At 37.9% G+C, this 17,785-nt stretch overlaps 1 protein-coding gene across 1 annotated transcript; it reads left to right on the plus strand.

Annotated features, from left to right (window-relative positions):
- Positions 1-2,431: 2,431 nt before the first annotated feature.
- Positions 2,432-10,625, plus strand: FZD6 (frizzled class receptor 6; the record flags this gene model as incomplete). The annotated part of the gene is made up of 5 exons (XM_010023142.1): positions 2,432-2,628; positions 5,044-6,061; positions 8,110-8,258; positions 9,519-9,947; positions 10,469-10,625. Coding segments are annotated over 5 exons (1,950 nt in total), but the record flags the coding sequence as incomplete, so codon positions are not given.
- Positions 10,626-17,785: the final 7,160 nt, after the last annotated feature.

Consider the following 17,785-nt stretch of genomic DNA (forward strand, 5'->3'; position numbering starts at 1 on the left):
TTCATTTGGGGTTAACTCCTGACTGTTATTTTCATCTGAACTATGTAGCATTTAGGAATTAATCCAACTTATGGAATTGGAGCACATTATGCCAGAGTTATACTATTCTCCTTGTCATAAAATACTTCAAGTCTTGGGTTCCTGCAAAGGCAGCTCCAGAGCAGACATCCAGAGAGGGGATCAGACCTCTGTGCGCCTGCTCTAATGGCATCTGCAGATGCAGCTGGAGTGCTCTGGAGAATACTGCCAACATTTTTTTTGTTTTTCATAAAGCATTTTTATGTTATTCTTGCTTTGCCTTATCTTCTCCTTTCACCCCTCCCCACACATTCCTGTGTTTTCTGCAAAAGTCCCCTGAGGATTTGTAGATATTCCATTTTGGAGGGGAAAACTTAGTTATCAGTGTCTTTTATTTTAAAATGCATGCTTGGTATGCAGTAAAACTTGCTCTTTGGCTATACATGTGTGTGTGTATGTATATATTTGGGATTCTTAAAAGCTGGCAAAAGTAAGAATGCTATTCAGGACTCGGGAGTTAATCCTTCCCTTAGCAGTCACTTGCTGAGTATTTGAGAGATGTAGCTGTTAATGGCAAAGAATTAAACAAATTTCTTCCTAAATAAAAATCTTACTAAAAGCTTTGCCTACTTTGAAAACTTTGCACAGTGTCCCTATTTATCAGCACATTTAAAAGTATGTTAAATACTGTTTCAGTTTTCCTGATCCATGAATTTGACTGTTTAGGTGTGATGTGGAGATTCCTTTTTCCTGAAATACCAGAAGCACTTCTCCAAAAAGTGTACTTTGTAGAATCTTAGAATACCAGGTTGGAAGAGACCTCAAGGATCAACTGGTCTGACCTTGCTTGGCAAAGCATGGCCTAGACTAGATGTCCCAACACCCTCTGTGGCTGAACCTTGAAAGTGTCCAATGTTGGGGAATCCACCACTTCCCTGCGGAGATTATTTCAATGGCTGATTGTTCTCTAAGAACTTAAAAAGAACTTCAAAGGCTGACATGACCCTGCAGATGGATTTCACCCTCAGCCGTGGGTTGGTTCCCCGAGGACAATGTTTAAACAAGCTTGTTTTACTTTCATGAGCTAGGTCAGAAACACGTGCCTGGTGTGGCAGACAGGACAGTGAACAGCAGCCTGCAGCGGATCTGAAGGCTGGGGCTTGTTCAAGAACCAGCAGGGCTGCATCCCTTCAGCGCACACCCCTACCAGCTGCTCTGTGTTCCCCTCCCTCTCCCTGGCAGCCTCCGCACCCCATTGACTGAGGTGGAGGAGCCAACCTGTTCTGCACATCCCCCCATCGTGCCACCCCAGCGCTTTTACACGGGCCAAATGGCAGTGCACCATATATGTGCCCTTTGTCCTGGCAGTGCCTGGCACCTCCTGGCCCTAGCTGATGTGTGGTTGGTATCCACGTGCCCTCCGACAGGTCACCAACGCATGGTTGGCTCCTTCAGTTTTATTTCTGCTTGTGTTCACTAACATGAGGGCCTGCTTACACAGCCCCCCAGCACTCCTGCTTCCTTCTGCTGGCCCTGCTGCTTTGGACATACAGCCCACTTGGAAGTACAGGAGCATGTCTGGCCATGCTGTTAGCATGTCATTGCTTGCTTCCTTCAGTGAGCTGCCCTTACAACAGTGCAGCACTTGCAAAAATGTCTGACAGCTTCTGGTTTGTCTGATATACAGTAGTATTTTGGCTAAAATAGTTTTCCCTAATAATAAAGTTGATAAAATGTAGAGAAGGAAGATTGACTTTTTTACCTTAAAAGCCTGTCTGACTGTAAGTAATAGATTGATTTAAATGGGGGAGGGGGAGCGGGAAGGAAGGGGGAAGTTGCATTAAATATCATTCTGTGAATTCTCTAGTAAGAACAGTCATCAATCATGTCAACTTTTGAAATGCAATGTTTCAAAAATGAAGAATAATGATATTTAGACCTCACTAATCAAAGAAACCCAAACCTCTTTAGCATGAGAGAAGACGATGAGTGCAACACACCACTTGGGACTGAAAATGTAATCTAACAGGAACTACAGGGACAGGAACACCTTTAAAAATCTTCTTTAGAAGCTGACTGGTGAATGTAGGAACTTAATGTTATACTCTGTTTTTAAAAAAATCTTGGGCTTTCATAATATCTTTCAAGTTTCTAATATTGTCAAATAGGAAAAATCAGGTTTGAGTAGTTAGAGATTGGCCAAGATCCCAGGGCAGGGCTAGAAGTGCTAACAGAGCTGCTCACGGCTCAGATCACCCAGTTTTACTCTTTCACAACTACTGAACAAATGCTATTTTCTATTATTTTTCAAACCTCCAAGGGAACAAATGTGATCCTCAGTGATGAAAGTTAGTTTTGATGCCTTGAATTATCTTTTTAAAATTACTAACCAAAGCCTTTTTCTTCCCTGTAGCCTTTTCTTCCACTTATGAATCTTGACTGTTCACCAGACTTCCACACATTTCTGTGCAGAGCCTTTGTCCCTGCCTGCCTAGAGCAAGTTCACGTGATTCACCCTTGTCGAAGCCTCTGTGAGAAAGTGTATTCTGACTGTAAGCAGTTGATGGACACTTTTGGAATCACATGGCCTGAAGAGCTGGAATGTGCCAGGTAGGGCATTTTTCACATTGATAGGTGGTGGGGGTGGTGTTTTTGTATTTGACCTAGGCCGAGTAGAGAATCTCGGGTAGAATGTTAAATATCACCACCTTGCTGTAGCTTCCTCATCTTGATGACCCTACAGTGCTTATGCATAGGGCTGTTTTCATATTAAAACCTTTTCATTATTCAGATGATCACCTGTAATTTCTGCTTGTGACTTTCTTACAACAAATTTCTGCAGCAATACTTTTCAGTATTCAGATCCCTGCAAAAAGAAGCTTTTTAGTATAATTTTCTTAAAATTTATAATAATAAATGTTACAGCATATATTTTGCTTTGGTTTCTGATCTCTGAACTGAGGGTGATCATACGTACTTCATGGGGATTTTATAAATAACTGCTTATAAAATAATTAAATAGAAAATATTCTGTATGTAAATGGACACAGAGCATTAAATCGTAGAAGCCTTACCTTACTCTTAATTACTTAAATGTGCAAATTCAGTCTCATGTTGCTTTCCCTGTACTGCCTGCCAAAAGCCCCTTTTTTAAAATTTTCACTTTTCTCAAAGATGTTCACATGTGTTTTCCAGAAAATAGACAGGTAATACTACATTTGGGGAAAAGATATATATTGAGTGGAAACCACTGAATACATCCACTGTAATCTTTTTGAGATTCTGACATTCAGCTGCAGATATTTATAAATTATTAAGGCCAAATGGCGGTGGTTGGGTTGGTTTTTAACATACGTCAGGTCAAGAAGTACAGGAGAGGAGCAGAGAGTAGAAATTCAGATAATTTTTCTAACCCCTATGCAGTTGCTAATCTGTGATAGGACTGAGAGCGAGCTGGATCAGTAGTTCTGTGCCATGATCTCTGGTAGAAATCTGTACCGGAGTGAGTATGATAGATGGCATTAATGCAATTTCCCTTATTTCAGCAGAAAAATTGTGGGGTTTTAAAACAAGAAGACATCAGCTTTTCCCATCTAGTGCGAGCTTCTATGCAACAGTAGTGCCACTAAGCACAGCAAATGTCTTCAAGAATTGTTTTGAAAAATAAGGAAAATTACAAGTGAAGCCAGTTATTCAACTTAGATTTCAAATGGCATTTAAAATCAAATAACTTTTTTGCGGGAATTACTGCAGCTTTAAATTATTCTATTACTGCTAGCATTTACTACAATGAACCTGCTCTGTTCATATGTGACATGTCTCCCCAAGCACCTACAGAGAAATCCATGTAATGCAGGATGTTCTTACCGCAGCAGAGATCCTGCTGCTGGAGCCTGTGGAAGAGGAGCTGGCAAGAGGATGGGCAGTAACTGGAATCCTCAGATTCACACTCCTGTATTCTTACAGACATACATAATGCCTGTTAAGACATGGGTGAATAAAGCTCGCACTGTTCCCATGCGTGGTGGTCTAGCCCGTGGTTAATGAAAGAATCTGCTACAGAATCAGTTTTCTTAATGATTAGTCTGAATTTATTTAGACAGCACAATAATGCAGGGAAAGAACTGAAGGGTTTTTTAGCTCAAGCCGAGCTTGCAAACTGACACTGAAGGACTCCTATAATAGCATTTGATAAAAAATGTTTTGAGAGAACAGAAATTTACTTTGAAAGTTAAAATGCCTAACTTGTTCTTTTTAAATATATGCTTAAACTTGGAGTGCATATAAATAAAAATCCAGTTTTGAGAAATTGCTTACCTGTTTGAGTTATAATTATATAATCTAGTTTGATGATACGTCCAGCACTGCTAATTCTGTATTAACCATATAAAAGGTCACATATTGTGTCCAATCAAACCCTTGAGCAATTAAGTCTTGAGCAATTTTTAAATGAACACTATTGCTAAAATAGTGATAATTTTCTACAATGCTTATCTATTCTGCTTTTGTCTTTTTAGTTAGGTAGTTTTATTGCTGTCAAAAATTAAATATCACTATAACACAAAAATTATAATCATATACTAGTCATCAGTTAATCCTACATACTGTCAGCCTTCTTTCTTTGTTCCTTGATTGAAGCTTGCATTTTGACAAGATCTGTCTCCAACAACACTCTATTGTTATACAGAGTTAAAAACCCCCCTACTGTGAATATTTTTATATACATATGTAAAAGCTTAGTAGAACTTAGGACTCTAAAAGAACAATTGCAATTTGAGTAATTTCGTGAGTAATTTCGTAAGCAATAAAACAACAGTTGGATAGCTGTTTTCGAATAGTCTTCTAAACTGAAAATATTTGAAGTCTGGTTTTTAAAATGCCACCTGATTTTTTTCATATAATGCACATTCTGCATTATCTAAAAAATTTAAAGATGCTTAGAATCAGATTCTTTTTCGTATTTCTAAGAAATAATTATAGTTGAGAATGAGGAGTATTAAGATATTTCCTCTTCTGTTTATGTAGGCTAGTCAATTGTGATGAAACTGTTCCTGCCACTGCTGCTGTAACCACAAACATACATGGAACTCAGAAGACCCCAGGCCAGACCCGAAGGGATTATGGATTCTGGTGTCCACGACACCTACACACTACCAATGGACAAGGCTACAAGTTTCTAGGAATCGATCAGTGTGCACCCCCATGTCCCAATATGTACTTCAAAAACTATGAATTGGATGTTGCAAAAAGCTTCATTGGAATAGTTTCAATCTTTTGTCTTTGTGCTACGCTTTTCACCTTCCTGACTTTCCTGATTGATGTTAAAAGGTTTAGGTACCCAGAGAGGCCGATCATATATTACTCCGTCTGTTACAGCATAGTCTCTCTAATGTACTTTATTGGATTTTTACTTGGGAACAGAACTGCCTGTAACGAGGCAGATGACAAGTTAGAAATTGGTGCAACAGTTGTTCTTGGCTCCCAAAACAAAGCCTGTACTGTCCTTTTCATGGTTTTGTATTTTTTCACTATGGCAGGAACAATATGGTGGGTGATTCTTACAATCACTTGGTTCCTTGCAGCGGGAAGAAAATGGAGCTGTGAAGCTATTGCACAAAAGGCCATGTGGTTCCATGCGGTTTCATGGGGAATACCTGGTTTTCTAACCATTATGCTCCTTGCAATGAACAAAGTTGAAGGGGACAATATCAGCGGAGTTTGTTTCGTGGGTCTCTACGATCTGGATGCCTCTTTGTACTTTGTGCTTTTGCCGTTGTGCCTTTGTGTTTTTTTCGGTCTCTCTCTTCTTTTAGCTGGTATTATTTCTTTAAATCATGTGCGGCAAGTCATTCAGCATGATGGCAGAAACCAGGAGAAGCTAAAGAAATTTATGATCCGAATTGGAGTTTTTAGTGGTTTATACTTGGTGCCGCTTGTAGCACTACTTGGATGTTACGTCTATGAACTGGTGAACCGGAAAATCTGGGAAACGACTTGGGTGTTTGACCACTGTGACCAGTACCATATTCCTTGTCCTTATCAGGCAAGTAGCAGTTTCCGTTATAAATAATAATGAAAAGTTAATTAACAACACCCATTATACATTACCATATCTGCTGTGTGGCTAGTAAATTATTTTCACGTTAAGTAATCAGTTCAAGAACACGCAGTGATTAGTTGCTTTTTAAGTCAAAATCAGTGGTGTGATAGTTGTGCTTTGAAATTTTTTATTAATCAAATTGATAGTACTGGGCAATTAAACTCCAACTCACAGAGCTAAAGGGAATATATGATCTTTAAGATACTTGAATTTCACGTTGGGAGAAGGATCATTCTTCGCAGTATGTGTACGTAAAAGCAGTTGCTCACTATTTGGGTGCCTAGCTCAGTATCAAAGCACTTAAGGTGAATTTTCGTCAGTTTCAGTTGAAGCTGAAATGATGATTCTTGAAAATTGAGGAAGTATAAATGGGATTTAAAATGTTGCTTATAACCATAGATTTTAAATTACTTTTGTCTTTTTTTTTTTTTTTCTTCAAAGTGTGGAAGTGTAAACACCTTGAAATTACAAAACAGATTTCCAGTATATTTTTTCATGACAACTGTCATTTGCAGGCTGATTTTCAGTAATGTGAAGAAATCTTAAAACCAAACAACCAAACGAAAAGCAAACAAAAACGAAAAACAGCCCAACAGCACTTTAAATTGCAGAAGTGTTTGTATTTAACATTTGACTCTTAAAACACCAACTTCTTTGCAAAGGCCTTTAAAGTAAATCTGCTCATGTTTAGTACTCTGTATGGATTAAATCTCTTGTTAAGTACATAAAACTCCCTGCAATTGCAAGTAATTTGTTGTTTCTTTCCATTTAAGAACAAATATAAAAGACAACACCATCACTAAGAGAAATGCAAGTGTCTTATGTCATCTTTCATTGCTTTGCACTTACCATCTGTGTTTTTACTGCAATAAACTATTAAAAAGAAGGATATAAACACAGGCATTATGGAATGATAAGGCTTGATCCTTCTACGTTCTTAAACCTCCTCTGTATCCTATGTATTGAAGTTAGTGTAAACTGAGAGTAGCAGAGCTTACAGACTTCTTTATTACTTTGGTTCCATTACTATTCTTAACAAGTGCACTTTGTCTTCATGGGCTCTGTATCAACCTAAATGGTCCCAAATATACAAGGTGAAAACAAGGCTTTTATGCTTTAAAAAACCCCACGTTTTGTTTCATAGTGCTTAAATATAACAGCTTGGCATAATAACATAGAGCATGTATTCTCAGCCTTTAATTAACCTATTGGAAAGAGTAAATAGCACCAAGGAATGTTACGCAAAGATAGACTTAACGGGATCTGTCCCTGTAATAAACAGCGCGTGCTAACTATGGAGTAGCTTGAAGTGGCATGCTCAGCCTTGGCTTACCTGAGCTAGCTTGAAGACTTTCATTGGATTGACCTGATCAAAACCAAATAAAAACAAACTTCAGATTAAGTAGCTAATTCTGTTACCTGGCTAAGACAAATTGTGACTTTCATAGATGGGACGGGCAGATAAGCCACGTAATGTAAATTAAATTTGCAGCATGGGAGCAGAAGATAATAATCTCTTTCTGAGTTAAATGTCTCCTATGATCCAGTTCTGCAAATAAGTGGATTAATTTTACAATAAACAAAAAAATACTGTTTAGCTCCCTGCGGCTCCTTGAATATGCTGTCTAATCTAATTAGCTCCCAACTCATCCATGTACTGTTTCTTTCAAGTTGAGGGGATAAATCTTATACATACAAGCTATCTCTGAAGAACATGGTTACTAAAACTGTTACCCCCTTATTTATCTTTCAAGTTTAAAAAAAAAAATATTTCCTTCTGACTAATCTCCTCTGTGTGTATTCAGCTGTAGACATTAACCAGGTCTGACTTGACTATACATGCCTAACATTTGTCCTCAGTACAAGCCTCAACAAAGACCAGCAGCCTTAAGAAGGTCTCTTTTACATCATTTATTTGTTTTCTGTGTTAAAAAAAATAAATCACAAGTGTATTTTCTTTTTTACATTTATTAAACTTTGTTATCTTCTAGGCAAAGGCACTAGCAAGACCAGAAATATTTTTGTTTCTGATGAAATATTTGCTGACATTGATTGTTGGCATATCCCCAGTCTTCTGGGTGGGAAGTAAAAAGACCTGTTCTGAATGGGCCAATTTCTTCAACAGAAACCGCAAAAGAGAGTAAGAACCATTTTTTATTCCTATTTTTTAAAGTATTTACCTTAAAATAAGTTGGATTTTTGGCATGTTTCTTTAAATATAGCTCAGGCGATCAAAATGTTGTCCTTCAACCCTTTCTAAATGCTGAGTATGTGCATCAGCAAAATACCATTAGAGTCTTGGAAGTTTTACATGTGCAATGACTTTTTGACAACATTTTCAGAAGATAAAAAATATTTTCTTCTGCTGATTTGCTCCCTTTCATAGAGCAGAAGACATATTGTTGTTTAGCATTGACTAGTGCATCTCTGGTTTCCAGTCGCATGGGGGAAGATAATTTCAGCCATCAATTTAGATCATTTCATGTGTTCTGGATGCTTCAATGGCACAGTACTTAGCTGTGTTTACTATCATAATAACATCCTCTGCTTTTCTCCCCTGCCAGGCTTGTCTTATTTTAAAATTAATTTTCATTGAACCCTCCTTAGTATCGCTTTTATTATATTAATCTATTGATCATTATTATTTTTCTGAAACAGAATGGTTCAGTTTTATTTCTTATTTTATTTAATTTCTATCTGTGGATTTAAACAGATTATAAGTGGCATGTCCATTTCTAGTAGTTGTCATTATTTCCATTCCTTTTTATTCCTTGATGATTTCTTGCTTAAAGTATCTCTATTACTCATAAATTATGCTGTGGGTTTCGATCTTTTTCTTTGGATTTCCCAAGGCAGCAGTCCTTAAGCTCCTTTTATTTTACATCTGCATTCCTTGATGGTGAGCTTATAGCTTCCTTTCCCTCTTCCCTCTTTTTCCATTTCCTGTGTAACTTTTTGTGTGTTTCAGATGTTAACTGCTTTAAGCTGTAAGAATTTTAAAATACTGAAGTCAGTTTTATAATGTTTACTTTTTTTTTCACTTGAATGAGGTTTACTTTACATAAAATCAATTTCATAATACAGCTGCTTATGAGCTAATCCTGCTTTCCTCTCTTAGATGATTAATCAGCTGAAGTCATTGGACCTACTTACAGAAGTAAGAAATGTAGAAATCTGCTTTATTTAATTGTTCCACAGACATAATTACTTTGGAGCCATTATGATCGGGGTTTTTTTCCTCCTCTTTTTACATATTTTTTTTTTAATCTCATGTTTATTAACATCCAGCTCAGACTGCATGACTGGTTGCTATTCTTTCATGGGTTTGTGTACAAAGCTATATTACACTCTGTCTAGGATTATCCCTTTCATTCAGTTACACACTTTTATTTTCTTTCAGTCCTATCAGTGAAAGTCGAAGAGTGCTGCAGGAATCATGTGAATTTTTCTTGAGGCACAATTCCAAAGTTAAGCATAAAAAGAAGCACTACAAATCAACTTCACACAGATTGAAGGTCATTTCAAAGTCAATGGGGACTAGCACCGGTGGGACAACAAATCATGGAACTTCTGCAGTAGCAATCAGTAACCATGATTACTTAAGCCAAGAAACTGTTGCAGAAATTAAAACTTCTCCAGAGACATCTGAGAAAGAGGTAGAGGTGGATGGAACATCAGTTCGAAGAGTCGAGGAAGGTGAAAACAGTGGAGATCAAATGTTATCTAGTTCTAAACTGACCGTGGATCAGGTGGAAAAAAGAAACAAAGCAGATAGCACGTGTCACCTGAGTAGCTTGGGTGAGAGTATGAAGAGAGCAGGTGAAGGAAGGTAAGGCTCCTTAACTCAATCTTTTGCTTGTTTATGTGTATGACCACTAATTCTTTTTTTTCTTTGGTAAGTTTTTTGTTTCTTCTCTCTGAAGAATCAGTATACTCTCAGTATACAATTAATCCTTAGTAGCTGTTGAGTACTGTAATTCTTACAAAGTATTACATATGAAATTCTGTGATACAGCCACATATCTTTAGCATGTGGGTTCATTTGTATTTTTGGAGGATTCTTCCTTCCAGTGTTGAGTACTGGAGCTTCAGCTTGTGGGATATTCTTGTATTGTTGAACAGTGACCCTCAAGAAATCTGTGGCTGCGATGTAATAATTTTGAGAAGTGACAAGTCTGAAAAAGAGCAATGGTGACCCTGAGCTTGGAAAAACATCCAGAATTGTACTGCCTTCTCTGGAAAAGAAAATAGCTTAAATACATTTTTAGTACTGAAATTACTATATTTTTTCCAATGTAATGCACTGTGCTTAAAATTGACTCCCTATATTTTCTTTTTCATTACTTACAGAATAACTCCTAGGAGTGATTTTGTTGAATCTCCTCCATTACAAAGCAGCTGTTCCCAAATACCTGATGTCTCGCAGTCAGCTTCCCTATCACTACTTGTCTACTCGGCTTCAGAAACCAGAAGAGAGTTGGATTCAGGGAATAGTTCAAACCTTTGAAAGACTGAAATTCTATATGAACATTTGCAGCATATAAAACTGATAAGGATTCTGTGTTACACTGGAAATACTGGCTATTCTGTGCCTTATTAAAAAACACACGTACCTTGCTTTGCACTTAAAAGATGTAAGTTTTGTTGTGGGGACAGTTAGCAATAATGTATTGTATTTAATCCTACCCAGGAACAGTGGAAACTGAAGTTCTGTAGGGTATGGCTGGGATTGACTAGCAGTAATTTAACAAAAAGGTGAGAGAAACAAATATTACTCCAAATAGAAAGAACACTTTGTAATGAATTGCATTAAAATAATGCTTAGAAAGCACAGTTACTTTTCAAGGCATGAAAAGTTACTTTTCCATCTGCATCTTTGTTATTTTCCAAAACTTGTTAATTCTTTTTTTCTCTTTTTTTACTGTGTCTTAAACAGCAATATCACTTTAAAAAAGGGAAACTCAAATTTATAAATAGTGTCTAAATTACGTGTCATGATATATCAATTATAGCACTGGTTTATGGTAGCTTGTACACTGAATATGAAAGGGAATCTGGAATTATAGTGACTTATTTTGTACATAAAAATCAATTTTGTAAATAACTGACTGCATAAGGTCAACATTTATAACTGGTGTTTTGTATGTATTGTACAAACTTGGTAAGGCTAGCATGCTTCCCTCAGGTTGTTACTAAAGTCAGCAGTCCTGTGGTGATCACGCCATGTTACTTGGTTCTGCATAAAGCAGCTTGTACTGTATGTGTAGCATGTGACATACACTGTGCGTTGGGGCAGGGCTGGTCAGACATCTGTGCATCCTGCTGCAGGGACACTGTGTTAGATGCAGCACTGCTTCAGAAAAATGCTTCCTGGAGCCCCTCCTGGTGTGGTGATCCCATGCATCGTGCCAAAGAAGCAAATATCCCCGGCAGCTTGGGGGCAGATCCTGAATTATACACTGGGTTTTTCTACTGAGCTGCAGTGAAAGTATATGTTTCACGTTGTATCTATGCAAGTAACTTAATTTTTTTAATTCCATAGAGAATATCTTGCAGAAAACAAACTGTTGAGTTATTAATATACAGGCTTGTTTAACAATATATTTACTTAAAAGAAGACCTTAATACTTTTTCTACAAAGCTTAATTTTCTATATGCTACAGCAGTATATTTTCTTTAAATCAAAAAGGCCTTAGTACATGTAGCCTTTCTTATGATAGAGCGGTTCTCAAGAGCAAGCACTACTGACGTGGGTAAGAATTTCATTGTTTGGCTCTTAAGAAATCCTGGCTCTGGTGAAGTCAATGTGACTTACTGCTTCTGATAACTTAGAGCCAGAATTTTTCAGTTTTCTAAACCTAAATGTCAATACATTTTGTAAGACTGTTCAGCATCTTGCATTTGATTACTAATAAGAATATTTGTCAATATTTTGATACTATGCAGAGAATTGTGTTCTAATTTGGGCATCATACTGATGCTTTGAACAGTCAAGCAAAACTGCATGGTAAAAAGATCATGTAAATGCTGAATCAACAGGAACTACATTTCTGATAAACCAACGGTATTTGTTTTATCCACCATGCATTAAAAATGGAATGTATTTTAGCTTTCTATTATGGTGTCTGCATTTTAGTATTTGTAATTTATTGCCTTTGATAGGACATGCTATTTCTTTTATAATTTCCCCATTAAAAATAGAATTCTTGCTGTTGGGAAGGACAGTGAGAAGGATCTGAAAAATCTCCTGTGAATAGGCACACTAAGTACCCTTCATTCTTGTAGTCATGTTTGTAAATGGGTGACTTTATACACATGTTCAGGAGCTTTGTTATTACAGTCTTTGTTAGTAATAAAATACACTGTTGTATAGTAAGAACTTGTGAGTTGATACTTCTTATTAACTAGATGTAGCATACTTGTTGCTCTGTTACTGCAGTATTTTTGCACCTAAGACATTTTAACGTATTTTTTTCTCTTCAAAGAGCTGTGTGAGGTAACAAGTATTGCAATGTTTTTATCCCTCCTGTGTAAGCAAGGAGCTGAGACAGAACAATGCTGGCAATTGTGCACATGAACATGGAGAGTTATGAAAGAGGGAGAAACTTGAACGGATTCTTTCATCCTGACATTTTAGAGCATTCTTTCATGACTTCTAGTTAAAGACCCTCTTTAGATTACATGGAGTATCTGTTTCCACGCTCTGATTGCAACCGTCTTAAAATATTGATATGCATTTTTCATTAATTTAATATTCCAATTTTTAGATAGTTTAGGAAAAGTCACACTTTTGTGGTAAATGCTGTAAAAAAAAAAGATAAATACAGAGTAATTTTGAAGTTACAGCAAGAGGGTGGGCTTGAAAAGAGATAACGTTTCAAAGAACTGTGAAATACTAGGCAGTAATCATAACATTCAGTGGAGATGAAATGCATCAGTGGTAGACTGAGACTGCAGCACTTGTGTATTCCAATGCTGCTGCACCAGAAATAATGTGCAGACTGTGAATTCCCAGGGTGACGTTTATAGCTAAAGTGATGGTGATTTCCGGATGCAGAGATTAACTTTGAAATACCCAAGTAGTAACTGGAAAGTTAAACAGCTATTTGAATACCTACAAAAATGATGGGGAAGAAGAAACTGAGAGAAAGAGTCGGGGTATAGAAGACTGCATTACAGAGATGGACTATAGAAAGGCTCAAAAACTTTCTCCAGTGAAAGGTGTTTGGGTTATTACCTTTCATCTGTTATCTGACGAAAGTTAAAACTGAAAATAGATGATTCATATTAAAAGGGGTTTTCTGAAACTAAGAATAACTTCTTAGGGGGACATCTCCATCCACTGGAGTAGTTTAATAGAGACTGGCTACCTTGTGAAAGATGCACTATAAACTGAAAGACTGATACATCCATTTTTCTTTGTCTTTTTCTTCTGCCTTTGTTTGCAGAAAGCTAGAATAAAGGGTACTGCCAATTCTCCAAGCCTTAGAATATCTGTACCAAATGGAGTTTTATGTCTCTTCTTTTAATGGATCTGTCATAAATCACTTCCAAGTATGTATTGTATTGAGGTTTCAGGTTGCATATAAAACTTTTCAAAGAACAAGATAAATTTAACATACTAAATTGTATTTGATTTGTGATAAAAATAACACCAATACTACCAAAAATAACACCAAAATTACCAAAATGGTAGTTTCATGGTACCTGTTGTTTGTACTATACCTTAAGTGTCCTATTTTGCTGATTATTTGGGGGTGGGAAAAAATAGTTCAAGTTTGCAAAGCTAACTCAGGGTATGGAAAAAATGGTTATTTTTGTTTATATTTGAAAGGTGCTATTAGCAGATCGTAAAGATATCCGCAGTACTTAAAACATCTTCAAATCCTTTTGCTTTTTTAAAGTTAAGAAAACCCTCGATGATTCAGGAATGGAGCATAAACAAACTGAAGCATCACACTAACAATTGTTCGACTGATTTATAGAGAACTGTAGGTCCTTTTTCTTTACAGGATGCAGAACATACTTGGCTTAAAGACAGTCAAATCCAGTTGTATTTCAGAAGCAAAATGTAAAACTACATTTAAATATGAAATATGAACTTCAACAAAAATAAGTTGCACATTCTGCAAAGCACTGAAGAAGGCAGTAGCTGAATAGGATGAGGAATCACATTCCCTTTTGAAGTCTGACCACCCAGTCTCTCAATGCACAATTCCAGATGACTGCACATTAAAGGAGAAATGCTACATCCCTCCCTTGACACTGGCCATGCGTTGAATGGGTCTTTGAAGGTACCTGACCACTTGCTTTTGGCTGTGCTCACTGGTAAGGATCTCTGCCAGTATTAACCACTGGTATTTACAGCAATTTAGATGGCTGGCACCAAAGGGATTTTAGAGTCTCATGGGAATATATGTTATTTCCTGTGCATTGCCTTTCTTTGCACTTATTCTTTCACTCTGATTTTTATCCCTTATCATGCTAACCTTTTTTCTTTTTTCAACGGGCTAGAATTTAACTGTAATTAAAGAAGTTGGGCAACCTATACCACACCTTCAAAAGCTGCCTGCTTTTTATCTCCAGAAGTGGAGCTTAGGGTATCTTTCTGATGTACATCTACGAAATCCGATTTTAATTCCTATTAAAAAGCACTTGAGATGCAAAGTATAATTACAGGATTAAAAACATGCCAGGACATTTGTATCGGAGATCTTCATTAATGCTTGTTCCCTGGTTTTCAACTTTGTTTGTAGAAATTAAATCTAAAATAAAAGTCTGCTTTATTTTAGGTCTTACTAAAGTAATCACAAACATAAGATACATTAAACATGAAGATCTGCCTTCATGAAATGGCTCATAACTGGTTTCTCGGTGCAAACGCAAGCTGGAGAGTAGCTACAAGAAGAGTTGTGTGGAAGAAAGCAGGTTTTGTGGAAGGGAAGTGCTGAACAGGCACTCAACACTGGGAGCAGAACTGGAGGGAGGGAGGCTGGTCTCCAGCCTAGAGAGCATACTCTCAGGTATGGCAGTATGGGCAGGAAACATCAAGTGTTCTAAGTGGAGAGGAACATACTGATATTTTAGGATTTACTCTTGGCATACAAGATGAAGAGAAATGGCAAGAAGAAATTTTACTTCCATTAGGTAGGTTTGTAAGTTACAGAGGTGATGGTGGGATCATTAGACACAGTCACCAAAGGGATCTTAACAGGAAAAAGTATGTTTCATGTGAGTGTGTACAAAGGATGACCGAAGTGTCTATATATTTATGAAGATAACGTGCATCCCAGTTTATCTTCCTGATGTTCTGCCTCACCCCAAACTGGATCACAAGACATTACATAGGTACAAAAATAAGATCCTGCCAGATAAGATCCTAGAGGAAATGATTTGTAAGTTAGTTAATTAATTAACAGCTTAAGCGACCTGGGAAGCTGCATTCTCTCCAGCCCCAGCTCTGGTAGTATCATACCTACTATCTGAGAGTGCATGCAAGTCTTCAATGACCCAAGTCTTCAATGACCCAGATGAAGATGGAGGATTTGAGGATGCTGAAGCAGCTGAACAGGTTCCTTGGCACTAGGTTTGAGTCATTGATGGTGCCCACTGGACACAGTCCTCTCTGGGACTTGCTCTTCTTCCAGATGCCTGCATGCAGGGCTGTAATCCAGACTTCCAACTAAAGAACAAGTGCGTGTGTTACAGGGATTAACAATCCAGATGTGTCATTCCATTGAAATGGAAAGAGATGGCACTGACAGGGGTGTGACATGTCAGTGAGCAGATGAGATGCAAATGGCTGGCTGAAGTCAGGACTCACAATGGAAATTAATTGTAGCTATTTTCCTTAAAATGGGATTTTAGTAGGCAAGATCATTCTGAGAATGGACACTGTGGGAGAAGCTGGTAGTCGTGATGAGGTTTCCTATGGAGAGAAATGGAAAGCCACCAAGTAGGAAAACCCAAGAAAGCACACTCAAAAAGCAAGGGAGGACTTTGCCTTGTAGATTAATACAACCTCAACTGTGTTAGATATTTTTAGGGCACACCTACTGAAAGTTTCTCTACTTGGCAATGGGAAATTGTGAACTCATAACCGAGAGTTTTAATCAACAAGAGCAGAAGTAAGGAACTGCACTAGAGACAAAGTCATACCTCACAAAAGCACAGTTAGATGAGCACCTGCCGTAAAAACTATAACTGAAAGTACTTGAACTTTTTTCTTCGCAGGAACCTGGTAGGTCTTTCACTGTTCTGGCCAAACACAATTTCATCTCCACGTGAGCCAGGGATTCAGTGTTGTGCTTGATTCTTTTCAGTACCATTGCACTAGTCAGTTGTTGGTGCAGGTCAAATAAGATTTAAATCTTGCATTAACATGATTTTAATGCAAGAGGTTCTCCGTTGAAGTATCCTTGGGGCTTCCTGTGGGGTGACACCACCGAACCTCTTGTGGTGACTCTCTCTTCTGTGCCTGACCCAGCAGCTCCTGTAAATCCATTGCCCTTTTGATGGCAGTGGGTCATCAGCAAACAGATGAGGTAGGTGCTGCCCACAGCCTTGATTGCAGCAAGCTGTGGCATTTCTTTGCCCGAGGTCAGGGTGGATGTGAGAAGTCAAGTCTCAGGAATGCTGTGGGCTCCAGGTTCCACCACCACATTCAACAGGCAGAGCCATAACGACCATGAGTGTTCAGATCTGTCATTGCTGCTCCTGTGTCTCTCCTCTGAGACAGGAAGTTTTGTACAACTGTTGAGTGTCCTGGGCCAAACCATATGTTTCTGTGGCCAAATCCTCTTGCATCATACAGGCTTCTATGTATTTTGTGTGTGCCAGCTATGGTGGCTGTAAACCTCTGCTTTCTATAAGCTGAAGCGCTATGCAGCCCTTCCTCAGCCTGCAGCCCACTCCTCACTGCTGCCTTGCTTACTCCCAGGAACTCCTTTAAAAGGACTTGCTCTATAAAAATAAAAATAAATATATCAAAGTTCAAGTCCATCCCTGTAATTTTAGGATTATCACTAACTCAAGGTTCTATCTTCCAAAACTGGAAGGACAGACCTGTGGCAACACGCTTGAATGGTATAGGAAAACAAAGATTGCTCCCTTCATTGAAGAAGCTTTAATGTCTGAATGGAGCAGTGTATTTCACATCCTAATAACTATTTACTAGTGCAGGATTCAAGGAAAGTTAGTTTCTCAGTTCTGCAGCAAGTGTTTCTATTAATTGAGGATTCATGAGGCAGACGGGTAATTTTTCTACTATCAACTAATTCACAGTCACTCTAATGAGCAAATGTTTCTCCACAGCTTCAGGTTATCTCCTTGCACACAGTGATTCACTGAAGGCCAAGTGATTTAACTTAAAACTGGTGGACTGAATTACGCTTCAGGTACCACTTCCAACCCAAAAATCTCCATGGCTGCAGCCAGGATTGTGGCTGCCCTTGGGTAACAGCCTTGCAGAGGCACAGCTCAGAGTCTGCAACCAGCAGTCCGTGAAAACAGGGCTCAGTATGGGCTTTTCATCATCAAGTTTAGGCTATGGGTTATCCTGGGTTATCCTTCATCAGTGAAGCAGACAGTTCTCCCAAATAGTTTTATTAAAGTTTATCTAACTCTGTTGGGCAATTTATGAGTGATGTTTAGTTTAAGAAAGATGTT

The sequence above is a fragment of the Nestor notabilis genome, unplaced genomic scaffold (assembly GCF_000696875.1).
Source record: "Nestor notabilis isolate BGI_N333 unplaced genomic scaffold, ASM69687v1 scaffold9151, whole genome shotgun sequence".
Classification (NCBI taxonomy): Eukaryota; Metazoa; Chordata; class Aves; order Psittaciformes; family Psittacidae; genus Nestor; species Nestor notabilis.